Source organism: Cibotium barometz, chromosome 5 (assembly GCF_041138505.1).
Source record: "Cibotium barometz isolate CiBa-2024 chromosome 5, ASM4113850v1, whole genome shotgun sequence".
Classification (NCBI taxonomy): Eukaryota; Viridiplantae; Streptophyta; class Polypodiopsida; order Cyatheales; family Cibotiaceae; genus Cibotium; species Cibotium barometz.
In genome coordinates this window covers 16,878,130-16,905,407 of record NC_141050.1, presented here as the reverse complement: position 1 = coordinate 16,905,407, position 27,278 = coordinate 16,878,130, and the positions used below count along the sequence as shown (strand labels likewise).

Below are 27,278 nucleotides of genomic sequence, written 5' to 3'. Positions count from 1 at the left end.
CGCTTAAAATGGGCCGTTTAATGGGCGCCCCCTTTGATATGCCCAAAAAAACACCTGTATTGCCCTCTTTTAACCCCAACGGAGGCCACTTCTAGCGCGCCTCCCACATCCTCACACGCATGGACATAAGCGGCCCCACCCCTTTTCTTCTCACAGCTGTCCAGATAGCAGCCCATCCATGGCTACCCACATGCTCATGTTCACATGTGCTTTTTCTATACCCACCAAAAGAAGAGGCACCGGCTTGTGCGCACCATCTTTTCATCCCACACAGCCCTACTTCTCAATCTGCAAGCTGTGTGTCTGCTGGCCGGCCAGATCAAGCCCTCCTCCCTGTCACGATTGTGACTAACTCTCTTAATCTCTCCTTAATTATCCTTAATCACTTATTAACTGAAAGGACACCTGTGAAGGGTCACACCCTTACACATGGGTCACTATCAAAGGACATGTCTTCATTAAAAGACCCACCCCTAAGTCCAAAGGACATAACCATTGATTCAAGAGCCACACCCTTCCCCAGGGATGTGTCTCTTCACTTGTACCCTTTCGGCCTCTATTTAAGAAAGGCCTCTGTCTCAATGCAAACAACTCAGCTTTCCGCTCTCTAATTATCTTTAGTTCTTGTATTCAATTTTAATCATGTCTTAATAGACTAGGAAGTTCTCACAGTGGTATCAGAGCAAACAAGCTCCAACCTATAGTATGCCCACATCCAAAAAACCCTAACCCTAAAAATCAAAAACCCTAAATCAGCAAATTAACCTTAGAATTAGGGATAGCAAGAGTTGTATGGAAGAACAGGAGATAATGCCCCATTTAATCTTGCCCAATTTTGCTTGATTAAGCATTTTTCCCCCAATTTTCTCAAACAAAAAAAAATGGTGGGAAGCATAGACTCACATCAAGGTTCCATCCAAATGCTTGAAGGCTGCCCTGTACTCTATTGGAGGTCTTGATAGCACTCTCTTGGGGCTGAATCGTCTCCACGCAAGGGTTGCAGGGCGCCACCCATTCGTTTTTTGAAAGCCACAACCTTTCACGTTTTTTATGTGACGTTTCACATAATACACAAAGGTTTACCTAGCCTTATAAGTTAAGGCTTAACCCACGTGGCTTTACCCAACGACCCAAGCAGCCAACAGCCAGCACATCAACGGCAGCCCGATTTGCGTAAAGACGCCCACGACTGCGACCAGCGCAACGCACAAGGAAAAAAAAAAAGAAGAAAGACGTCCACTACAGCGACCAGCGATAACTCCCAAAAACCAAAAAAAACAAAAAAGAAAAGGGGGAACCCACGGCAGCGACCAGCGCTAACTCAAAAAAAAAAACAGAAGGGAGAACCCACGGCCAACAACCAGCGCTTTTTTTTTTTAAAGCACACCAACCTAGCGTGCTGTTTTCGACCAGCATCTGTTCGCTCAGCCCGGTTCATGGTCCTTCATTATTCTGTTATCATGGCCTCTACAACTCTCAATGGCGATATTCTCCACATAGGTGTGATTTTTCCATTTTCTTGGACATAAACATCTCACATAATGTGGAAGATTAACATATCAAAAACCCGCCATTTCATTCTTTTGCAGGCTCTCCACTCATCCGAGGCCAATATCACTTTTTACGGGTTCAAGAGCACCTCTCAGATCACGTGGACACACATAACCCTCTTCTCCGAAGGCACATGGCAGAGGAAACCTATGATTTCAGTTATTTACAGAATACACCCTCTCAGTCCATAGTGCCCTCTCCTACCCGTGTTTCTCCACCGGTCTCAGCCTCTGTTCCACTAAGCGTGCCCCCCTTTTTCCAACCCACTCATTACCGCATTCAAATAGCCACACCGACTTCTCACCTCCGAGAATTCGACATGTGGGTGATCCATGTTCGTACCTCTGCACAGGATCTGGATCATTACTGTTTTATACTCAGGCGTCATCCTTATCTGGGCGCTATCCTCCCCGAGTGTAGCATCATTTTTCATGAATATTGCACCTATTCTGAGGACTTTTATCCATCTTCATTCACGGTGCGTCCCTCTACACCAGAGTATACCCCCTTGACACCAGTAGCTACCCCTGTACCTTCTTCTCCAGTAGCAGACTCTCGTGCGAGCCTAATCCCAGAGGATCGCCCTTACTATACTGGATGGTCTATAGCCGCTTCACCAATACGTAGCCTCTCCTCTCGAGATTTTCTAGATGTCGCACCCTCCAGCCGATGGTTCTTACTATAGCCCAGCGGCGTCATCAACAACAAAAACCCCCAGAGCCTCATCACCCTCAAGCCTCTACATCAACATCTTCTCTCATGGCAGAACCTGTTGACATACCAGCCCCTCCGGAATAGCAGCCAGCTTTGCAGCAATTTCAGCAGTAGTTCCAACAGCAACTCCAAGAGTCTATGGCATCCTTGGCTTCGCAGATCCAGCAACTCCACACGGATCGCCACTCCTACACGAGTTCCATACCAGCAGCACATGTTTCAGCAACAGTACCAGCAGACGCAGACGTCATTCCTTTCGAGGTAGAAGGCGATGACCTTAAAACTCTTTATCATCTTTTACAAGCCAGTAAAACAAAGAAATTGGAAATTAAACCCCTCGACTCTTATAGTGGTCAGCGCAATAAGCGCATCTTAGACCAATGGCTCTACAAACTGCAGTTATACTTTGAAACCATGACCCTTTTTGATTCCAAAAAGGTGATTTTTGCGGTATCCCTCTTCAAAGACATTGCTTTATTGTGGTGGCAATGACGACAGCATGCCGGAAAATCGGTTACAACGTGGGAAAAATTCGAGCAGGTCCTCCGTAAGCAGTTCATACCTGCCAATGCGGATTTCCAAGCCCATACTCGCTTACGCCATTTAGACCAAACTGGTTCCTTGGCCTCTTATATCTCCTAGTTCACCAACTTGATACTGGAGATTGACTCTTTGTCCCCAGCGAACGAACTTCATGCCTTCGTTGAAGGTCTTACCCCCACATTGCGTGCCGATGTTCAGAAATATAACCCTGTCGATCTTGTTGATGCCATACGATACGCTGAGCGCGTTGCAGACATTAATTCTCGAAATTTGACCTCTTCCAGTCGAGCTAATGCCTTTCGGAAAGCCAATGGATCTCGTATGAACCGAGATAGTCACAAAGAATCTTCTGACACTTCTGCCTCCCGGCCTAATCCCCAATGGAATAATTCTCAACACCCTCGTCGATCAAAAGGATCGCTCTCTTTTCGGTCCCAACGTTCTCAATACTTCCAACCACGCAGTTCGGATCGTGGACGGGACCACGAATGTGACCAATCTCGCAATCCTCGTCCTTCCGCTGTTCCTTCTGGACGGGATCACCAAAAGACAGGATTGTGCACAATTTGTAATGGACCTCATCATTGTCTGAGTGCCCCAAAAGACCAACCCATCGACAGAATTCTAATGCTGAACCCTCCACTTCCGAGGAGAAACCCCTAGTTGCTGACAAAGGAAAGCGTGCAGTTAATCACCATGCTATTGCACATGCTTCAGTGATTACCGCTACTGCCACAGCACAAGCAGACTCTTCACCGTTGCCCCAGTGGTCTACTCAGGTTTTGGTTCTTCAAGGTTCTATTTCCAGTCACCCTATTCAGGTGCTCATTGATAGTGGGTATTCTCATAACTTTGTGGGAACCACCTTGACTCAGAGATTGAAGATTCAGACTTCTCCAAATGCTGTTGTTTATGAGGTAGAGCTTGCTGATGGTTCCACATCCTTGTGTAACACCGTTGCCAAACACCTCTCCTTTCAAATTCAGCACTATTGTGACAAATTGGATTTCCAAGTCATGAATTTGGCACACTATGATATGATCCTTGGTCAAGAATGGTTGTATCAATATGATCCCCTGATCAGTTTTCGGAACCATTCCATACAATTTGCCAAAAATGATATGCTTGTGGTACTCGAAGGAATCAGAGACCAACCTTCTACACCAACCCTTTCAGCTCTTCAAGTGAAACGGTGGGTCCGCAAGAGTGGTTGTTCCTCAGCACTTTTAATGGTCTATTCAGCCAACGATCCTCCCAAGGACATAGATACAAAGGTGATGTACCTCAGGCAACCTTTCTTTGCTCCATACTTGGATCTTTTTCCTCAAGAGCTTCCTGCGGTTTTCCCACCTCGGCGACCGGTCGACCATGCTATTGATATCCTTCCTGGCAGTGCTCCACCTACTCATGTTCCATAACGAGTTTCTTTTATGGAATCTCAGGAGATACAGCGACAACTTACTGAACTTTTGGAGAAAGGACATATTTGACCAAGCAAAAGCCCTTTTGGAGCTCCAATACTTTTGGTGAAAAAGAAGGATAAGTCTATGCGCCTTTGCATCGACTATCGTGCCCTTAATAAGTTGACTATCAAGAATAAGTATCCTCTTCCGCGCATTGATGAATTGTTTGATCAATTGCTCCATGCAAAGGTCTACTCCAAAATTGATCTTAAGTCTGGATATCATCAGATTCGCGTTCGCGAAGGTGATGAATATAAAACAGCTTTTCGCACAAATATGGTCATTACGAGTACCTGGTCATGCCATTCAGGTTAACCAATGCCCCTACAGCATTTATGAGTCTCATGAATGATCTTTTTCGTCCTTTTCTGGACAAGTTCGTCATTGTCTATCTTGAAGACATCCTAATGTTCAGTCGTAATATGGAAGAACACAAGGCACATCTTAAGATCGGTTTCCAGGTGCTTCGTGACAATGCTCTTTATATTAATCCAAGCCAAAGTGAATTCTTCAAGACATCCTAGGAGTACCTTGGACATGTTGTTCAGCAGACGGTATTTTTATGGATCCGAAGAAAATACAGGTTATTGTCGATTGGCCAACTTCCACAAACATCCATGATGTTCGTTCTTTCTTGGGACTTGCCAACTTCTATCACACAGAGGTTCATCGATTTTCTGAAATAGCTGCTCCTCTCACAAAACTTCTAAAGTCCACTCCTGCATTCAAATGGACTGAAGCTGCAACACAAGCTTTTGAAAATTTAAAGACAGCTTTGACAACAACTCCTATCATGGCTATTCTTGACCCTACTATCCCCTTTGATGTTTACACGGATGCTTCTAATATTGCCACTGGTGCCGTCTTGATGCAACAAGGACGTGCTATTGCGTTTGAATGTCATAAGCACTCTGCAATTCAAGTCAGATACTCGATATATAACAAGGAATTATTGGCTATTGTTCATGCCTATCATGCATGGAAACATTATCTCCTTGGTGCGGATTCAGTGGTGAAAACAGATCATCATTCTTTGAAATATATCTTCGCGCAGCCAATTATGAACGCTAGGCAAGCGCGTTGGGTCGAATTCCTAGCCAATTTTCATATGACAATTAAGTATGTTCCTTCAAGAACCGTTATTCAAAAGATCGTGATTTTGGAAATGCATTTCGAATTCTCAATTCTCAGAATGCAACTCCTTCCGACTTGAAGATTTATGGAGCATATACAATAGCGAATGGTTTATTATATTATCAGGACCGTATTTGTGTTCGAAGAGAACATCACAAGGTCACTTATGCTGCATACCCAGCATCAACAAGACATATCGTCTTTTGACAGCTACATACCTTTGGTGGAATTTGCTCATAATAATTCTTATCATTCAGCTATTGGAATGACACCTTTTCAAGCAGCTTATGACCATACTCCCCTTGTTCCTGCCAACTTTGTTCTTCAACATAAAGTGGCTTTGGCAGACCAACTCATTCAGGAAATGCAAGATATTCTATTAGAGATTAAGAATAAGATGGTTAGCGTCCAAGAGTAATATCAGCGCACAGGTAATAAGCGTTGTCGACACATTGAATTTCAAGAAGGAGACTTGGTATTATTATATATTCCCTCTCATCGATACAAGACAGTGAAATCAGTCTTTCCAAAGCTTCGCCCAAGATATTATGGACCCTTTCCTATTTTTAAGAAGAACTCATCTCTCAGTTATAAGTTGAAGTTACCACCTTCTTGGAGTAGAATTCATCCAACTTTCCATATTTCTTGGCTCAAGAAGTTTGTGGACGGTGATTTTCTAGTTTTCGATATTTTGGATTATGTTCCAAAAATCGAAGATGAACACATACTCTTAATTCCAGAGACAATTCTTGATGTCAGATAGAAAGAAACATGACCTAAGCTCACTACAGAATTTTTGGTTCAATGGAGAGATCTTGATGATTCCGACTCTACTTGGCAAAGTGATGAAGACTTACAAGAATTTTGTAGAACTTCTTCGAGAATTCTTTCAAAGACAACCATATCTTCTTAGCCGGAGTCTTATTTTAAGTGGGAGGGAATGTCACGATTTTGACTAACTCTCTTAATCTCTCCTTAATCCCTTATTAACTGAAAGAACACCTGTGAAGGGTCACACCCTTACACATGGATCACTATCAAAGGACATGTCTATTCATTAAAAGACACATCCCTAAGTCCAAAGGACATAACCATTGATTCAAGAGCCACACCCCTTCCCAGGGATGTGTCTCTTCACTTGTACCCTTTCGGCCTCTATTTAAGAAAGGCCTCTGTCTCAATGCAAACAACTCGGCTTTCCGCTCTCTAATTATCTTTAGTTCTTGTATTCAATTTTAATCATGTCTTAATAGACTACGAAGTCCTCGCACTCCCCGTCTTATCTTTTGCGCAAAACACCTAAGGCTTGGTTGTCTTATACAGTCGGGTGTATATTACACCCACAGTGCAGCTTCACTGTCCGCAAATACAGCCCTAAAAAACAAAATTCAGCCAGACAGGAGAAAAAGCAGAGAAAGATTAGGGTTTTTCCCATCAAGTAAAAACCGAGAGAAATTAGGGCTTTTCCCATGGGTTTGCTCTGCATATCATCCATACGCATAATCTCGCATATTCCCCTTCACTCAAAACCCTAAAAAGCATGAACTTTTTTCCTGAGATGAAAACTTAGGAATGGCGTAGAGAGATACCTTCAAGGATGCATCGAATCAACCTTAGCACAAAAGCGTAGAGAATACCTAGATCTTGTGAATCCATGAAAAATAAAACGGAAAAGCTTATTGAAACCTTTTCCCATGCATCGCGATACCTTCCACGTTAATGCCACTCTAATACCAAGTGCTACAAACCCACGGATCTTCTAAACACGAAACACAAGTGATTAGTACAAACCCCCGAAGAGGGATGTAGGCAAGGTCACCTGCTTTGAACCACCCCAAGCCAAGGGCTAAGGTCTAACCCCATGCCAATCCTTCGACATGCCGATCTATGCTCTGCCAAATGCATAGCCAAAGCCTTGGTCGAAACTCTAACCAATAGTGAGACAATAATAACCCATGCTTCACTTATATAGTACTCACTGCTGCTATAAATAACCAAACTGTTATAAATAGCTAGTACACATGGATTTATTAATAATAACCTTAGCAACCAATATTAGCCTGCTTCCTCCAAATCCTAGGGCTTCTCTAACCTTGCCAAATTAGGCCACTAATCCCAAGAATTATATACCTAGATGAATCTAGAAACATGCCCAAATTCATCTTTTAGAAACGTGCATGTTAAATACTCATGGTAATCAACCCACAAGACTATAAAACTATCAACTCCATTATGCATAGTATGGACTAGATACTACGACATCCCCACTAATGTCATCAGTGCTGCCCAATAGTGGGTGTAGAACTATGTATTAAGATATACTCTCACATGCATAAGAGCATATATTCACACCAAGGCCTTCGTACTGAGTTTCTGTCAAACCTCCGGAGATGCAGGGTAGACTCAGCCATAATGAAGCCTGGCACTAAGGGAAGTAGCAAATACGAATCCTGAGGATTAGTATTAGATACATAACATTCATCATCTCCTGAAAAGTGGCAGGGCATTCATGAGCCCAAAAGGTAATACGAGGAACTCATAAACGGTCATACCACATGAGATGTGTTAGCACATTCACTCCTAGTTTCTTCTCATATTTGGTGTCCCTTTTGGTCCCTTTTCATGGCCCTTGCTTGTGGGCTAGCACTGAGGCTGCGTAACAAGCTTATCATTGCTAAATCACATTAATCCACTTTTAACCATGGCTGAAAATTGAAGTAAAACTTGTGAATTTTCAGCCAGCAATACTTGAGCCAAATAGATGGTAGAATAAATGAGAGAGAGGGAGAGACGACACAGCATAGACCCGGAACAGCCAGGCCCCTTCACAGGAATATGAATTATTCCTCCAAAATTTTACAAGTGTATGGGCTGATTTAAATCAGCATGGTACCGCCATCAAACAAGATAGAAAACAAAGCCTTTGGAATCTCCTAGTTTGTATGTGGTGGCCTACCACACACACACACACAAAAGTATTGGAGAAACTCACCCATCAGTGTGCCACCGCAATAGCCTACCAATGGGTCACACAACCAGTTCTCCTGTGGCAAGGATGCTCACAAGGGTGAAGTCCTTTGATGAAGAAAATCAGCAAGCTCATCTTCAACTCTTCAAAGCCTCTTCTTGACTAGCACCTCCGTCTTCACATGATAGCCTTCTCTTGAAAAATGGTTCTCTACTCTTGGTAGAGAAGAAGCTAGTCTTCTTGCCTTCCTGCTCTCAAAAATGCACAAGTTTACATGAACTCTTCTCCTCCAAAATGAAGGGAATCACCTCCTTTTATAGGTGAATTCCTTTCTTAGTTCAAAATAGAAAAAGATTACACATGTTAGGTTGCATGGGAAACTTTTACACATGTTTAGTTTTGCATGGGAAACTTTCCTTTATAACAAAAGAAAGAGTTAGTTCTCTTTCCCTCTTTGGAAAATAGAAAGAGATGCTTATAACTCAAGTTCTAAAACGAATTTGCATGTGTAACTGAAGAGACAGTTACTCCGATGGCCTCCGATGGCCTGGGCGAGTCGCCACATCACCTCAAAAATTAAAAAAATTACCCGAGGGGTTTTCGACAGCTCTGATTCCGATTCCAGACTCTGTTTTCCCAAAAGATGAAGGGAAAGGCCTCAAAATCGACCTCCAACTTAAAAGGTACATATCTTGTAGAACTATCAAAATTGAAAGTAGTTTAAGTAAGGAACATACTTAACCTCCTGCAAAATACAAGTCGCTAGATCAGCAACTAGTGTTATGCACAAGTTCGATGCTTTAAGATGAATGCCTAAATGTTCAAGCATTCTCAAAATCAGCATCCAATGCAAGATCTTCAAACAGCTTATTGTGCATGTGCCTAAGGTGAGTACCATCCGTTCCACACACTTGTATCCATCTATACGCTCTCCCATAATGGTAAGAGTGCATAGTCCATCATGCTTATGAAGCATGTCCAATCATACTTCTCCAAATCGGGATGGAAGCATGTCCATTCATGCATGCAATATTATGCTCTCCCATTTCGGAATAGAAGCATGTCCAATAATGGTTCCTTGGAAAAGAACACATGTCCAATCATGAAGTCTGCCAAGCTAGGTCAGACAACATGTCCAAGTTTTATTAACGTCAAAATTCTTGATACAAAATTTCCTGTAAGCTGATTAGGGTTTGGATTAGGGATTTCTCACAAATACAAGCGGGTGACACTGGCCACAGTGCTCTTGTCCAGTCGACCAGCCCCTCTTACCTATAAATAGGTGGGCTGGCCTCTCACTTTTTCATATATAGTCTAGTCTTTCTTTTTGCTCCCTCACTTATGAGACACTTCCTGTCTCTTGCTTGGGACTGTATCATTTCAGTATATTCAGCGTAGTTGCTCCATCTCTCTCTCTCTCTCTCTCTCTCTCTCTCTCTCTCTCTCTCTCTCTCTCTCTCTCTCTCTTGCACTCTGCTCAACACACTCTAGTGCTTGTTTGCTTCCGCTCTGTGCTGGTATCATCGCTCCCAGTTCAACGTTCTCTCTTCTGCCCCAAATTGTGCCCTATCTTCAGCCCCTTCACCTCTGCCTTTTTTTCTCAGATTTGGTTGCTACGTTTTCTGGACAATTGCTGCTGATCGCTTTCCCTTCACTTGGGCTTCATTGCTTTCAGCCTGAAGGTACTTTATTCATCAGCTTTCTTTCTCTACTTGGAGTGTGGAGCTAGTCGGCCTGCATTTTCAGGTCTGCAGCCCCTTTTTTGGCTGCATTTTCCTCTCCAATGGACATTCCCTCATCTTGTGGTGATTTTGGCTTTGGTCGCAACCTTGGTACCTGTGGTGGACACTCCTTCCGAGATTGTGCATTTTTCTAAGATTGAGCCCAACCTCTTGTGAAGGCTGCCCCGACTACACTTCATATGTTCTCTGAGGCTACAAAGTTGGATGGTTCCAACTACACTTTGTGGAAGGTAAAGGTGAAATCAGCCTTGCATGGCGTGGATCTCTGGGATTGGCTTGTTACACCTGCCAATGCCACCCCTCCCACCCTTGCTTTTGGTGGCGTGACTCAAGCACAGATTGATTTCAGGGAAACAAATTCAAGAGGGCAACATGTTTGTTAAAACTATGCTCTTATGTCCTCTGTCATTCATGGTCCTTCTAATCCCACTTCTGTGGACCAAGCTCTTTCACATGAGCCTTGGCATCGTGCTATGCAAGCAGAGCTGGATGCTATTTAATGGAATGGCACTATGGTGCCTGGGCCACTACAACGTAAGGTGATTGGTGTGCGCTGGATCTTCAAATCGAAGTTTCGAGCTGATGGCAGCTTGGACAAGCACAAGGCGAGGTTGGTTGCCAAGGGTTATGCTCAACGCCCTAGAGTCGACTTCGATGAGACCTTCGCTCCGATGGCCCGGATTACTACCATTCACACCATTCTTGCTCTTACAGGACATCATAAATGGCTCGTATTCCAGATGGACGTCACAGGAGGTTTATGTTGATCAGCCGCTAGGATTTGTTGTTCCAGGCAAACAGGATCAGGTGTACCGGCTAAAGAAAGCTTTATATGGTCTAAAGTAGGCTCCGCGAGCTTTATACCAACAGATTGATGAGTTCTTTCAAAAGCTTGGCCTACGCCATTCTCATGCAGATTCGAACCTTTATATCCTCCTTGAGAGGGGGTTGATTGTTATCATTGTGGTCTATGTTGATGACCTCATCTTTACAGATTCTTATTCTGTGAGGATCCATTCAGTCATGGATGCTTTGGAGACAGAGTTTGAGATGACGGATCTTGGCCTTTTGTATTATTTTCTTGGCTTTGAGATTTGGCAGACCCCAAAGGGCATTTTCTTCTCTCAACAGAAGTACACACGGGAAATACTTGACAGATTTCAGATGACTCGATGCAAACCAGTATCTTCTCCTATGGATACTAGTGAGAAGCTTTTTCTTCTTGATGCTTCTCTAGGGATTGAAAGACAGTATCGGGTTCTCGTCGGTTGTTTGGTTTGGTTGACCTGCTCTCGATTGGACGTATGTTTCGCAGTCAGCTTATTGCGTTCTTTCTCATCCAAACCCCATCAGCAGCATTGGCGATGTGCTCTCAGAGTTCTTCGGTACTTGCGTGGCACCCTGGACTTTGGCATCTTCTATGGCCAAGGATGCACTCTTCTTGGATGGTCTGCTTCAGATTGGGCTGGAGATCCAGATACTGGACGTTCGACCACCGGTTGTGTTTTTTCACTTGGGTCTCGAGCCATTTCATGGAGCAGTGAAAAGCAGCCTACTATGACGCTTTCCTCTACAAAGACGGAGTATCGTGCGGTTTGTTATGCTGCATGTGAGGCGATTTGGCTGCGGAGATTATTGGAGGAGCTTGGCAGTCCCCCTACCGGATCTACTCTTCTTTGGTGTGACAATCAGAGTTGCATCGCCATCGCCAAGAACCCTGTGTTTCATGCTCGTACAAAACACATTGAGACAACATCACTATGTTCGTGAACGGGTTCTTGCTGGAGATTTGTGTTCGGAGTATTGTCCTTCAGCAGAGAATGCAGCAGATTTGTTCACCAAGCCAGTTTCTCAGACTTCCTTGGCTCCTCATCTTCGGCTTCTCGGAGTATGTTCAGCATCTGGTGCTGAGAGGGGGTGTTAGCACATTCACCCCCAGTTTCTACTCATATTTGGTGTCCCTTTTGGTCCCTTTTCATGGCCCTTGATTGTGGGCTGGCCACCCCTTTTTTGTACATTTTTTGGGGATTTTTCCCATGTCGGGTGCCTTTTTCCCAGTCGGCCAGCGTCACCATGTCCAATCGGCCAAGTGCTCTTGTCAAGTCGGCCAGCCCCTCTTACCTATAAATAGGTGGGCTTTCTTTTTGCTCCCTCACTTATGAGACACTTCCTGTCTCTTGCTTGGGACTGTATCATTTCAGTATATTCAGCATAGTTGCTCCATCTCTCTCTCTTGCACTATCTGCTCAGCACACTCTAGTGCTTGTTTGCTTCTGCTCTGTGCACTCATTCAAGATGTAGTTCTTGATAGAACTTGATCATCTGGGGATATTCTCTGCTACATGGGGCTTGAGTTTTTAGTGTGCAGATACCATTTTTCTCATGAAGCTTAAATGTTTCCCCCATGACATTTACTTGTTGCTTTTATTAACTGTGATGGCCAGTTCCATTGATGCAATCCCTCTTTCTATTAAACATATTTCAGTGTGACATCCACTGCACCCAGCAGTTTACTTAAAAAGAGCCAAGTTGCTAGGCAACTCAATTTTCTGGAGGACTCCCACAATATTCCGCTCAACGTAACAGAAGTGGGGGGTGGGAGAAGGAAGGGCTTTCACAGGCCCAACAAGCAGCATTGCAGCAGGTGGACCAAGCTTGCAGGTGGTCCAGGAATGCAGCTCGACCACTGGCTTAGTACTCATCCAACTTACACCTGGCCCACCTGGTTTCTGGAAAAGGTCTAATCAGACCACCTGCCAAGCTGCTCCGTGTGCTGTCTCGGCTAGTATGAGCCCACTCCATGGTCAGCTTGGATTGCTGGCCTTCATCTCATTTCATTGCAGCCTGTTATACACCAGTAAGTGAGAGAGTCACTCTCTTCCATGCTGCTGTCCAAATGTAGTGATGAGTGCTAAGCTCATCCTTTTTTTTAAGAGTGTGGCAACCGTTAGTGCTGATCATCATCTCTCCACTTATACTGCAGATTCAGACAGGGAGACTTAATAATAAAGCTAAATTGGGTCTAAATCAGGTTTTTATCACTCAAAATACTATTGTAAAATTGAACACCAGTGATATCTTTGCCTATGACTTAAAATCCTTTACAACCTTAAGGAAAAACCACACCTTGAATTTTCAAGTGTTTGAAGCAAGTCCAGAAATCAGATCAGAAACAAACCAACCTGAATCTTTATTCCTTTCTTTGCGATGATCTCTGTCCTTTGCTCGTTCTCGATCTCTTTCATAATCATTTTCTCGGGCCTTGCCTCGGTCTCTATCCCGGACCTTCTCACGATCCCGATCCCTTCCCTTGTCTCGGGACTTTGCCCTGTCTTTGTCCTTCTCTTTCATCCTACTATCAGTATTTGCCCCTTCCTTGTTTCTATCAGGTGTCAACTCCTCCTGCTCCTGAGCTGCCTTGAGTCTCTCATCTGAAAGCTCTCCATTGGCAGTAGAGGCCCTGTCCTCATCATAAGGTCTCCTTAAATCCTGTGAGGAAGAGTTCTTCAGCTTGTCGAGTGCTACTTTGACGATTGACTCTCGTGCATCTACATTGGAAGTGGGTGTCTGGCCCTGTTTAATTCCATTGGCAGTTACAGAGCCTGCCAAACAATCCTGCAGAGAAGCAAAGTGACAATATTTTTAATAAAAGAACATTCTAAATACAAGAAAATGGAAAAGTTGCAATTTTGTGAGCCATGCAGCTTACCTTCACACTCGAAGAAGGATCCCATGCCCTACTTGTTAACACAAAAGACTTCGAATCTTTGGTGACCTCAATATAGTTAGCCTTTGGTTGCCTGTAAAGGTTTGCCAAAACTTTGCATACTTCTTCAATATCATCCTTCTCTGCATCGAATACCTTCCACCAAGGAGGACTCTCTGGCAAACTGACGTTGAACCTCCGTGCAGCAGCATAGACAACACCACAGGCAACCACCTCACTTTTGAAACGAACTGAAAGCGTGGTCCGTAAGCTGGCAGAAAAATTGACAATAATTGTAAGAATACACCGGCCTGCGACATCAAATGGCCATACCATCTATCAAATAATAGCATCATTGAACGTGACAATATGCATCCAACAAAGCTGTTTTCCTTGTATACCTGTCATTAGCTAAGTTCCACGCTTCTTGCATCAGCTCTGGTGGGGTTTGAAGCTGCAGCAAGTAATTGATAATGAACTTATGTGGATGCTCCACATGACAAATGAACCCCATCTCTTTCAGAAGATGTCGTTCTGTTCTAATTAGATCAATCTTCAACTCTTCGTACCTCTGCAAACAGAAAAAAAAAAACTGTAAGAGTTATGGCATATATGAGACACGTCCTAAAAGAGAGAAAGCTTTTGAAGGACCTCCTCACATTCCCTACCTACAAGGACATGTAAAACTAACCTTGCAGAAAGGGTCTAGCAGCTCGAGAGGCTTGTTTTCTCGACGACACTCCATCCTATTAAATACATTTAGAACGTGCTGGGCTTTCTTTGGACTTTCCTCAAGCTTTGCAGCAAGCCAAAGGCAGCTTGCAGCTACTCTCTACGAAAGACGAGCAAGGTGATATAAGCTGTGATTCTATGAAACATCACTCAAAATCATGAAGAAAAGGAATTTGAAAGCAAACCTTCACATTGAATCTTGCAAATGACTTCTTGCAGAAAAAACGGTGGAGCAGCACCTGGCCTGTAGCCATGACTGCTTGAGGTCTGTGGTTATGGTTGGTTAAGGCATAAGCAAACCAAGCCATGGACAAGGAAGTTGCAAAGTCCAGCCCCTTACAATAATATTGAAAACCCTAAAGATGTAACCTACACCTGAGAATCATAAGGCAAACCCTTAAAAGATGGGACAAACCCTAAAATACATGAGACCCAAAACAAAACCCTGCCAGCTACGTTGTAAACCCTAAACTTCGTATCCAAACCCTGCTAGCAACGTGCAAACCCCAAAATACATATCCAAACGCTTACCACAATGTTGGAAACTCTAAAAGACACATCCAAAGCATGTTGCAAACCCTAAAAATCGTATCCAAAGCCTGACAAGAAAGTAGCAAATCTACTGCTAATTGAAAGACTTGATAATCAAGCTCTAACTGCAAAACAAATTCTAACCAACCGATACTTACCGAGACCCTAACCACGATGCCTGATTACGATGCGGCAAGCCGTAGCTAGTAAATCTAACCCTAGCAAAGGATCCCTCTTAATTTCCACCTGATCTAGCGATAAGGTCACGTACTACAGCATACGTGTGAAATTGAATTCCAAAAATCGAAAGGAGGGGGTAGGGGACTACACATGAGAAGGATACAGCTTGAGAAGTATTCCGCTCTCCTGTATGAGTTCGCATCCGTAAAGCCGAAGAACAGTTTCTGTCTCCTCGTCGACGCCATCCTTGCGGGAGGGTGAGTTCTGCAGCTGCTCCTGTGACAAGTAAAAGGTGTCGATTGCGGTGTAAATCATTAGCTATGGCTGTGAGAGGAGAGCGCCGAAAATACAAAGATGGAGAGGGGAAAAGGCAGCAGGGGAAAAAGCTCAGAACGAGGCCATGGCTATGGTGAAATCGAAAGAAACTGGATATGGCGATAAAACTGTACTTGTGCTAGGGCTATGTCGAAGTGGTATGTTAACAGAGAAATTTCGCTTCCGACCCTCGTTTATTTTTTAGTTTTTTACGAAAATGAGAAAATCGATCTTCCACCTATTAAACCCTAAAGGAGCTTTTAATTTTTCCCTTCTCTCTCGCCGTCAACTTTCACGGCGTCCGTCAGGTCTTCACGGCGCTCCTAGCACCTGTGCATAAAAGCACAGTATCTTTCATATTGCCGGGCTATGGTATTTCTTTCAGTACCCTCTCTTGCAATGCAACACTCGTAGACTAAACACCTTTTTCATTTTCAGAGATGGGTCCCAAAACACCTCACTAACATGAAAAGCAAGAGTGAAGTCCAATGTCCACGTCAACTTCGGCACATAAGCACCTTGGTGGCATGCATCAAAACTATTGTCAACGTGCATCAACTGTAGAATGCTACGATGCTAATACTTTGGTGTCAATTGTTTCTGAAGTCACCATTATTATTGCTAGAGTAAAGCCCCCTCCCTCCAAAGGAACAACCTCTCAGCCCCCATTGTTCCCTTTTGTCAAGTCAAGCACAAGAAGACCTAAAGAGGATGTGCCTCGGAATCAAGAGGATAATACGAAGGGTGTTAAGTATGAAATGTGGATAATCTCTAGAAAGTGCTTACACCCATCACCTAACATTGTGTCACATAGTTATGAACATCTCATTTTCTTCTCAAAACCATGGATGTCCAACTCACTTGGACTATAGTCATTTTCTTTGATACTTGATTTATGTTGCTTGCTTGAGCACTTGGAATGTGTACTTTCCCATTCCTCTTGAGAAATTGATTGCTAATTGTATATTATTACAATTGTGTGGTTGAGATTATAAATTTAGTCATAGGGGTCACTCTTTTAGCTTCATTAATCTATTGCAATAATTCATTTTCTAATATTTTTGAGCTCAAGTGAAAAAAAAAAAAGATAGTTCAAAGCACCTATGGCAATTCCCCTATCAACACTCTTAACATAAACATGAGTGACTCAATCTTGAAGAAGATCAATTATGGGCGTAGACTATAACTCTTTAAGATCTTTATAAAGTCTTAAGAAAGCTCATAAGGTTAGTAAGAGATCGTTTTGTAATTAGCTATATAAGATTGTACTTGTAGCTTTATTATCAAGGAAAATAATGCTTTTATTTATGCTTATTATTGAGTCTTTCTAATTGTAATTAGTGAGTCATTCAAATAATGCTTTTGTTTATGCTTATTATTGAGCCTCATTAATTTGTAATTAGTGAGTCATTCTTATCTTGATTGATAATGGACTTATTGAGTCTTTTTAAATTGTAATTATTGAGTCTTTCTAATTGTAATTAGAGAGTCATTCTTATCTTAATTGATAATGGACTTAATTTTGTACTTTGATCTACCTTAGATTCAAGAGGTTATCTTGGTATTGGAGCATCCTAAGGCAGATTGGGGGGAAATCCTTTGTGATTTAGATTAATAGGAGTTTCATTATCTTGATTAAGGTAAGATTAGGGTTTAATCTTTATCTCATATAGTTCTTCTTCTCCTTCCCTTGTGTGTGTGTGTGTGTGTGTGTGTGTGTGTGAGAGAGAGAGAGAGAGCTTCCTCCTTGCCATGTGTGTGTGTGTGTGTGTGTGTGTGTGTGTGTGTGTGTGAGAGAGAGAGAGAAAGAGAGAGAGCTTCATCATCATTACCTCACTCAAATAGCCCTTCTCAGCTCCAACAAACTGAAGCAAGCAGCATCACTCCACATCATCTTCAAAGTTATGTGTAATCAAAAGATGGATTTCTTATTATGCCTCTTACATTTGGCTACATCATCAATCTAAGCAACTTGGTAGCCCTCTTCTAGCAAGCCCACATCAACAAAGAAAGACTCATTGGCAAGCAACTTGGTAGCCCTCTTCTAGAGCAGGCCCACATCAACAAGGAAAGAAAGACACATTGGCAAGCTCTTAAAGACCAAAGAGAGCCATATTACACATGCAAGGCAACAGCAATACATTGTTGCCTACCTATTGAAAGTTTAAAATTAGATTCATAGTTGCATAGGCTACTATTATTTAGCTACAAACAACATAGAAGCAAACCTTTGTTGGCTACATATTGATGCTTAAAAATAGATTTACATTTGCATAGGTTACTAGATTCAAACTAAGAAGAAGAAAAGCATCATCCGGAGAAACACAAGAGGACTACAGTAATGAAATCGTGGCCATAATTAAGCCGCTAGAGGCCCTTTCAAAGTAAATGGATGAGACAATGCTTAAAGGGAGCACTCAGGAGCAAAGAAATGAGCCGTGTCATATTTATAGAAGCCCACCAGCATCAGGCAAACATGTGTGCTGGGGAGCCTCGCTTGCTTGGATGATTTGGCATTATTGAGCAGTGGGGATATAGGCTATTTGGATTAATTATTGGTGTGGTCAAAGAAGAGGCTACCACGGGAGGTTCATAATGATTTGAGTAGGGTCCAAGCAATGGGTTATACCATGGGCTAAGATTATATCTACCTTAGTCCCCCCATTTAGAAATATACCTAGATGGACGAATGTCGACAATGAGGCTTAGTAGTGTGTTTGAGATGGTGGTCAGTGCATATTCCCATTAGGTGCGTCTACCAAATGCATAACCCCTATGTATATTGCATGTGTGGGCATTGGAAAGGTATGCTTGTGTAGAAGCTCCTTTTGATGAAAGCTCAACACATTGCTTTCCTTTAGTCTTATTGTAAACTCTATGGAGATGCCTATTATTTTATTTCGGGATATTTTATTTTGGTGGATACACCTCCTTTTATTTATATCATCTACCACGATTAATGTGTTTAATCAAGCTGTGTGCACTAGTATGATGTCTCTCAAGTCCAATTACCATCCGAGATTCATATGGATGAAGGAGACATTTTCAAGATTGTTTTTTAGAACCCAAATCAGCCACTAGGAGTTTTAATTATGTTGTTTGGTTTGACTAATGCTCCGGTTACTTTCAATAGAATGATGAATATTCTTGAAACATTAAAAATTTATTGTAGTGTTTTTTCATGATATCTCAATTTTCATTAAGAATCATCAAGAGCATGAATAAAAGCTAGAAAAAAGTATTCTCGCTTCTTTGAGAGAATCAACTCTATGTCAATTCTTATAAGAGTAATTTTTTTCAAGAGGAAATTGAATGCTTAGGGTATATTATATCTATTGATGTATTCAAGTAGACCCTAAAAAGGTGAAAAGCATTGCTAATTGACCCAAACCGCATGATATTCATGAGTTTTGATCTTTTCTTAGTAGCCCTAATTTCTTAGAAGTTTGGATCAAGCTTAAAGGTAAGAATTGGAACCCTGTTGGTGACTACTCGTGTTGTGATAGTTACCTTTTCTTTAAAAAGAGATTGTGTGTTACTTGACCTTTCGATAGTTTGTATTAGAGGAAATGCATTAACAACCATACATAAGTCATAGAGGTGTTTATGCTAATAGTGTTGAGAAATTCCTAGCTGTTAAGCTTGCCCCAATATTTTATGGATATTTTAAGGTGATTCACAAAATTAATAATGTTGCTTATAAATAAGAATTATCTTCTTATTGAGGATCCACCTATTGTTGAGGGTGAGGAAGAAGCTTTTATTCTAGATTACATCGATGTTACTTTTTATAAATTAGAATTACCTTCTAATTGAGGATCCACCCATTCTTGAGGGGGTGAGGAAGAAGTTTTGATTCTATATACTCAGTAGATTGCATCGACCTATACTGGTAATCAATATGTTAAATATTTGTTAACTTTCAAAAGTCATCCTTCTAAAAATGTGAGATGGGTACCTAAGAAATATTTCAAGATTCTCCATTCTTTTCAACAAACCTGTAAATTGAGAGCAATCGCAAACTTAAGCAAGAGGGAATATTATGAGAATGTATTTAATCCCTCTTTATAAATAATATTCTACCCTCTTAGATAATTCGGGGGAACGCCTAGAATGTCTTTGTGTTATGCCAAATTATGTTAATATCATGGGTGATGCCATTTCAAATATTAATACATTTGGTATACATTGACGTATGCTTGGGAGGTAGGGTGATCTTGAGTACTTACGTATGATGAACATGTGTATCGTGATGGTTTACATACCTATATTGTTGTATATTTTACAAGTGGAGAGGATTCTGAAGATTGAGGCGAAAGCGCACAAATTATTATTTTTGAAAGGCATGTATAATTTTGGACAAGCTTTGTATATATATTATAGCTTGTGCATGTCTATTTATTTATTTTGTAAATCTAAAAAGCTTTCCCCTAGCCCCAAGTAATTTAATATTTAAAAGCTCTCTATTTTGGGTAAAGAGAGAGCATCGTGTAAAAAAAAGCACAACTTGTCTATTTTTGGAGGCTAAGGCCTGTTTTGTTGGCATTTAAATACTCAAAATACTCATGTGTGGGGAATAGGCCACACATGTGAGGGGGGAAGATTACACCCAATGTTTGTGTTGTACTAGTTTATGTTGAATTTGTAGCAATATCTTAAGTTGAATGGTTGAATAATTATTTTGCTTGAGAAAAATTTCTCGCAAATTTCTAGATGGGAATCCTTGTGTCATACACAAGCATTAAAAACATGATCACCAATCACTATAAAGTAGTTAAATTGTTAAACCTCATCTCCACTGCATAGCCGGGCATCGACGAGTGATCATGTGATGATATAAAAAGAAGCCATTCTTCTTGGCATGCCCATGTATATCTAGGAAGTTCTCTACTAAGCATGTCGTGTCAACTATTAACGGCTATGTATTTGCTTGTAAACTTCCTTTGAACAAAATAAAAAACATGTTCCATCCCAAGAAATCATCCTTATCAAACATTTTAACTTCTTTAGATGCAGGGAAGTCAGTGTATGTATACCACATTAATCACATCTCTACATGGCTTCCCCAACAATGTAAGGGTATTAATATCCACATTTGCAAGAAATTGCACAATGTTTCATGACATGCAGGCATAAATAAAAAATTGCAGCTTATTAAACTTCTTCCTCCCATAATGTATTATACTTTAATATTCGACCATCCTAACATGGCCTCAATCACACAAATCTACAAATCCTTTTGTACATCTTCACATAATAGCTTTTGATAGGCAACATCTCCACACAAATAACTTTTGATAGGTAACATCTTCACACAACTCTCATGCAAGATTATTCGTACTAATAACTTTAATACGTAGCCATTAAATGTTGAGAAAGAGAGATTTACATTTCCAATTTTGTACAGGCACGTTGAGGACATCTCCCATGATAATGTGCACAAATGTGTAGCTTAACTTGCTTGTTAAATCAATCTTTTTATCGGGTATTCCAATTGAGTAAGCATAAAGTAAAATAAGGAAAGTTTTTTGTGTAATGTGGTTGTCAAGTAGTCTCTTTCTGTTTAACCCTTGCCAATATGCATATTTTCCCTTTGCTAACTATGAGGTATATACCTTTGTGTAATGTGGTTGTCAAGTACTCTCTTTCCACTTAACCTCCGCCACAATATGTATGTTTTCCCTTCGCTAGTTATGTTCATGCTCTCTTTTTTGTGCCTAGGGCGTGACTTTTGACTTTGCTTGTCTCCATGCACAAGTTCATTCCTCATAGAGCTATCACTCTCATGCATAGGGTCACTCTTCATTTTTGTTTATGTAAATTATCCAAAGTAAATGACCTATCAATTTTAATTGCAGACAATAAAAAAATCAACTCAAATAGATGCATTTGATATTACAAATACTTACATACATATATATCCTCTTCTCTTTGGTGCCTCTTTCCAATTCAATAGTGTAGCCACAAAAAAGGCACCATTTTCTCTTCCACATAGAAATGCCTCTCTCTACCATCATGAAGGGAATGTACATGCACATCTCACTCTATAAGACCCTCCTAGGTTGAGTCTTAAGTGGTAATCTCAGAATAACCAGTGAGTAGCATATGAAAATATGATAACAATTCTTTATAATTACAAAAAGTACTTGCAAACTAGTCTTTATGCAGACTCTACAAGCTAGGGTTTCTTGTCTACATCCACAATATATGTTTACTCTCAAGCCATATGTAAGGTAAGGCATCATTTACTTTTTAAATGCTTCAAAACCATCACAAAGATCTAACCCTTGATTTCTCCCAAATCCTAAAGAATGCATCTTCCTTACTCATACATGTAGTTCTAATACATCTCCTTTCCTCGTATACATATCAATCTTAAGATTGTCTTTGTAGTACTCTATGGTAATTTGAGGTTTACCTTTAAAAGCAATATCTATCTCTTTTTAAAATGGGAAAGCAAGAACTCTCTTTTTTTTAAGTGGGAAAGCAAGTTATCTCTTTTTGTGCTATAATTGGTTACATTAGTTATTGTTACTTAACACCATTACTTATTATTGTTACCACAATTTGGGAACAAAAAAAATATCACCTTTGTGAGACGAGGTCAAAGTGTATAGCTTCTAATTTGTGATCTAAACCGTTCCCTTTTTGCATTTACCTAGACCATTGTTTGGATTGGTGGTTGCCTTTAAAATGTGTGTCAATTATCTTGGTTGTTGTCATGTATTTTGCTTGAAATCCATATAACTTCACATGGGTCTTGTTTCATTGTCTATCTACTGTGTTTATGTTTCATCATGTCTATTTGTGCTTCATCTCTATCTGCCTATTATAGTTCATTAGTTTAGTTGTGTATGTTTGTGTTGGGTTCATGTTACTTTTTTTCTGTTTGGGGGTGCCAGGTCCATGTTTCTTTCTGTATATTGCTAGGGTGCTGGGTGTTATGTTGCTTTTTGTCTATTTGTGTCTGGAGTGTTACTTTTTGTGTGCTAATATGCCTATTTCTAAGCATTCTAGGCATCCTCATATAGCCAGTATTACAAATGTAGTGGCATGTGATGAGGATGTCACTGAAACTTCTATAGATTTAACTGTTATTTTGTATGCATTTTCTTGTATTGTTACTCTTACCAATGGAGAGCAACTTGGTAATTTGTTCTTTGTGAAGAACAAGGCCAAGTCATCACACATCCACCCCATGTTAAGAACACTCCTTTGAAGATAAAAATCCTCAAAGTCTGTCGCCACCACCAGCATGGGAATAATCTTGTTTCTTGGGAACCCTTGGAGTAATTCATCCATGTCGAGTGCATTAGTGGGAGTTTTGCATTGGAAAAGGGTGGTACATTGAGTCATGTGAATTTTCAAATGGTTGTTTGGGTCATAGACTCCTCTTTTCTAAGTATTGGCAAGCTCAATTATATATGTTTACATAACTCAAAACTAGAGCAACATCATAGGTTTATATGAGATGCATTTGGTGAACAATATGATATTATATATGTTTGTATGGCTTAAAACTAGAGTAACATCATAGGTTTAATCTACCATATTTTTTTACATGATTAAAATTTGTTACAGCAAGGTCATAGTGTGTGTGCATGTTCGTGTGCACGCACACACGTGTGTGTGTGTGTGTGTGAGAGAGAGAGAGAGAGAGAGAGAGAGAGAGAGAGAGAGAGAGAGAGAGAGAGAGAATTTGACCTAATCATCCAAAGTGCATTTACTTATAGGAGTTGCCTTGTTGTGATAGCAATAGCAAAAAAAAATTCAAGGAAATTTTTAATTTGTACAATCTTTGTGCAAAAAAGATGAGCCTCTCTCTAAAGATATTTTAAGTTGCTCAATCCTATCAAGTTTACTTTTAAGGTTTAAATGACCTTCATGTGTAAATATATATCTAAATGAGTGAAATGTTTGGATAGTTTTAAAATAGCATATGAAACCACAGACTCTTCCTCCATGTGGGTACATTTAAAGAGCACATGAGCCAAAAACTACTTGAAGGATATTTTATTTAATACTTGGTGGTAGTTTATGCCTCCATGCTTTAAAAACAAGGGCTATATCATTGATTTCTATTTTCCATTAATTTTTTATTTTTATTTTTGCTCAAAGCTTAGCATTAAAATTTGTTTTTGTAAATAAGAGGAGCTCAACTCCCAAAGCTTAGCATATTTCCATTGCAATAATTAAAATTTGTATAAAAGTGAGAGGCTTGCACACAAAATTCGATGTTGTGCTACATGAGTATTGGGTTGTAACATCAAGGGTTTAAAGTATGATTGGGTTTTAACTTTGGGGATTTAAAATACAAGTCAAGATCCACCCTAATGTGAAACCTAATTTTGATCTTAAACATTGGGTATAATTTTTATGTCCTAGTGTGGAGCCTACTTTTGATGTTACACATGGACCGTAACTATAGAAGAACTTGAAATTGCTTTTAAAATCCGATGTTTAACATTGCATTTAACCATGACCTAATGAGGGTTAGAAAAAAGCAATCCTTTAGAGTAATTTTTATGGCTCAAAATGAGAAAAATTGGTTATAATTTTGCCTAGGCTTGATTTTTTTTTGGATAACGCTTAAAGAGTTGTGTTATCTGGGGCCATCTATGCCTTCAAAATCACTCAGGACTTGCACTTGGCCCAACAGGGCATTCACTTCATTGTAATGGGTGCCCAACCGTGCAAGTGGGAATGTTTGTCCGTTGGTCATGGTGGGAGCAACGTGGGTTCTTTTCTATAGAGACCTCAATGCCCAATCCAATTTTGGATTCCTGTGTGCTGTGTGCCTTGGGTGTATAGAAAGGTGTAATTCGCGTGGTGCACAAAAAGACATTGCGCTTATTTTAGTTTATTACTTTTTAATGAAACTATAGGTGATGTTTGATAATCTTCCATAGCGGTCTTTAAAACCTCACAAATACCTTGGAAAAAAAAGCATCTCCTTTACTAATTAGTCTTTTTTTTTCACTTGCATTATAGGGTTCTATCCATTCCATCAAGGCCGCTATCCACTCCATCGATGACCCGGGGACACCTAGCCTACAATTTTTTCCAGATTTACCTATGTGATGCTCCATGTGATCTATGTTTATTTCTTTTGTTATCACCCTATGGATCTGATTTCATGGCTAACATATTCAGAATTGAACACATAGGCGAGTTCATTAAATGTGAGTTAAGAGTAAGCAACATAATACTTTGCTAAGCTCTCTTGAGGCCATTCACTTTTCAAGTTAGGTGGTTTCATGGAATTGATTCAGTCTCGTACACTAGCTAGTTAGTTAATCCTCAAGGTCTTAAATTTATAATGGTACAATAAGAACTACTACAAGGAGAATTTGGAGTGATCCTAAGTGAATTAAGGAGGAATAGCAGCTTCTGTGCATCAATACTAGGGCAAACAATTTGTAAAATGCAAGGGAGCTCAAAGAAATCACGCAAGAGAGCTTGACCTACAATCTAATAAAATCAAAAAGCTGCTAGCAATACATAGGCATGGTTCTCATTTCCTTGTTATGCTTGACCATACACCAATGTGTCAAAACAGGCTTGCTATTAGTCTCTCTATGTGGCTTACAACAATACCTCTTATACACTCTAGTGCATGCATATGGCATTGGAGTCACATTAGTTGTTATCCTTAAATGGCCAAAAACCTCATGTAAGTTTAGTAAAAATTATGAATTCAAAAAATGGCCATAAACCTCTCATGGCTTCAGTAAAAAAGTGTGTGAAGGGATATGCAATAAAGGAAGATTGAAAGTTTGACTATTAGAAGGGGGTGTGGTGCCCACATTAAGGGATTCATGGCAAGGTAAGAAAGATTTGAGATGTGCCTTGAGTTCGTAGAAATGTATCTAGGACTTCGTGCTAAAACACTTTACCCTACATGTGTGGTTGTGTGATCAACTTAGAAAACTTAGTAGCACTAGTTACCACAAATGCACACACTATGTACTTGTAAAAGTTGGGAGAGACACACTAAATGAAGCAAAATTTCGTCAACAAAAACTTGCATAAAGCAAAAACAATGCATGGAAGAACATATGTTTCACATTTATAACTTAATGAGCATGCTATCAATCAATAAAATAGAGATTCAACACTACTTTAAGAGCTTGTCTTGTTTGTGGGAGGTAGCGCAGAGATAATGTCCACATGTATCTTGAAATCATATATAACCAAAAGGGAAGAAGAGTGAATCACATGGATAATCTCTCTAGTTTTATAATTTGGCCTTCATCGCCCCCCTCAAACTTTACCTTCTTTCAATACCACTGTCATAATTTGTCAACTAAGGGTACATAAAGGAACAAATAGTGGGTATCAATGCATCGAGTCCATCATTTAGATTTGCTCATATGCTATCTTATGCATGTTAATCCTCACATGTAACCCTAAGCTTGCTACTAGTAACCCATTGCAAGCATTTTTTCACCTAGTGCTGTTAACCCCATTAACTAGATGCTCTCTTTGCCACATATGAGAGTGAATAATAAGTGTCATGTAAAGACACTAATTTTGTAACAATTCGACCACACCCAAAGTTATTTATTTAAGTTAAGAGTTTTGGGTGCCCAAATGTGAACAAGGGCCAATTGTATATAATACATTTCCTCATAATGAATGGACATAATCCCCCTTTTTGTGCTAAATGTATTCTCTAGTTTTCTACTTGCTCTTGCTTCTTGATGTGTGTGTGTGTAGAGAGAGAGAGAGAGAGAGAGAGAGAGAGAGAGAGAGAGGGTTGAGAATAGGGATTATAATATTTATTAGCACATGGTCCTATTCATTCTTTATGTGTGAGAGAGTAAATAGCAAGGTGAAGTAGATAGTGAGAGACGTGTGATTCCTTATAGTAGCAAGGTGAAGTAGGTTCCTATGTGACATAGTAGATAGCAAGGTGAGAGTAGATAGTGAGAGATGTGTCTCTGATCAAGGAGTTACTATACAAGATTTGTGAAATATTTTGCATATCTTGCTCATCATTTGACATTTCTTCTTAAGAAAGTGAACAAGTATGAATTGACTTGGAAATAATAAAATTATTTTAATGTTTTAAAAGAGAAACCTACAATGCACGAGTGTTACAACTCCCTGATTTTGATAGACCTTTCTTTGTGGTTGTTATTGATGCTAGTGATTTAGGCATAAGAGCTATTTTAATGCAAGATTGACATCTCATAGCTTATGAGAGTAAAAAAATTAGACCCCCAGAGACCAAATATAGTACTTATGATAAGGAATTAGACTGCGCTGGTACATGCATTAAAAATTTGGAAACTTTATTTAATGGGTTTTGAGTTTATCATTAAAACCGATCGATAGAGTATTAATCTAATCTCCCAATATCTTATATCTAATTGACACATTAAATGGGTTGTATATATTCAAAGTTTCTAGCCTACTATTCTCTACCATCGTAGTAAAAAGAATGTAGTAGTTGATGCACTTGGTCATAGCCCCAATATTCAGAATGTTACAGTTGTGGGGTGGAAAGCTCGTCTTTTGACTCTATTAAAGACTCTTATGACCAGGACCTAGACTTTGTAGACATTTGGACCAAAATGAGAGAGAGTGGTTGGACTTCATATTTAAAATATTCTTATCATAATGGTTTTTTTTTCTAAAAGAGATTATACATAACCAAACCTTTTAGATAATCTATCATGGAAGAGTTATACCAA

General features: G+C 40.2%; 1 protein-coding gene across 16 annotated transcripts in view; it reads right to left on the bottom strand.

Moving 5' to 3' along the window:
* Positions 1–15,807, bottom strand: part of LOC147638130 (cyclin-L1-1-like) — a 50,316-nt gene extending 34,509 nt beyond the window's left edge. For 5 of the 16 annotated variants that reach the window (XR_015265809.1, XR_015265808.1, XR_015265810.1 and 2 more), the window contains exons 1-6: positions 15,428–15,807; positions 14,739–14,820; positions 14,513–14,653; positions 14,223–14,392; positions 13,825–14,092; positions 13,298–13,730 (exon numbers count right to left, since the gene is read on the bottom strand). Coding sequence is in view for 9 of the 16 variants with exons in the window: in XM_086798046.1 (XP_086654172.1) it covers positions 13,298–13,730; positions 13,825–14,092; positions 14,223–14,392; positions 14,513–14,653; positions 14,739–14,820; positions 15,428–15,579 (1,246 nt within the window). In the remaining 7 variants the exon portion in view is untranslated. Of the gene's footprint in view, positions 1–13,297; positions 13,731–13,824; positions 14,093–14,222; positions 14,393–14,512; positions 14,654–14,738; positions 14,821–15,414 lie in introns of all 16 variants that reach the window. The other 11 variants (XR_015265807.1, XM_086798043.1, XM_086798045.1 and 8 more) reach the window with 4 other exon arrangements.
* Positions 15,808–27,278: the final 11,471 nt, after the last annotated feature.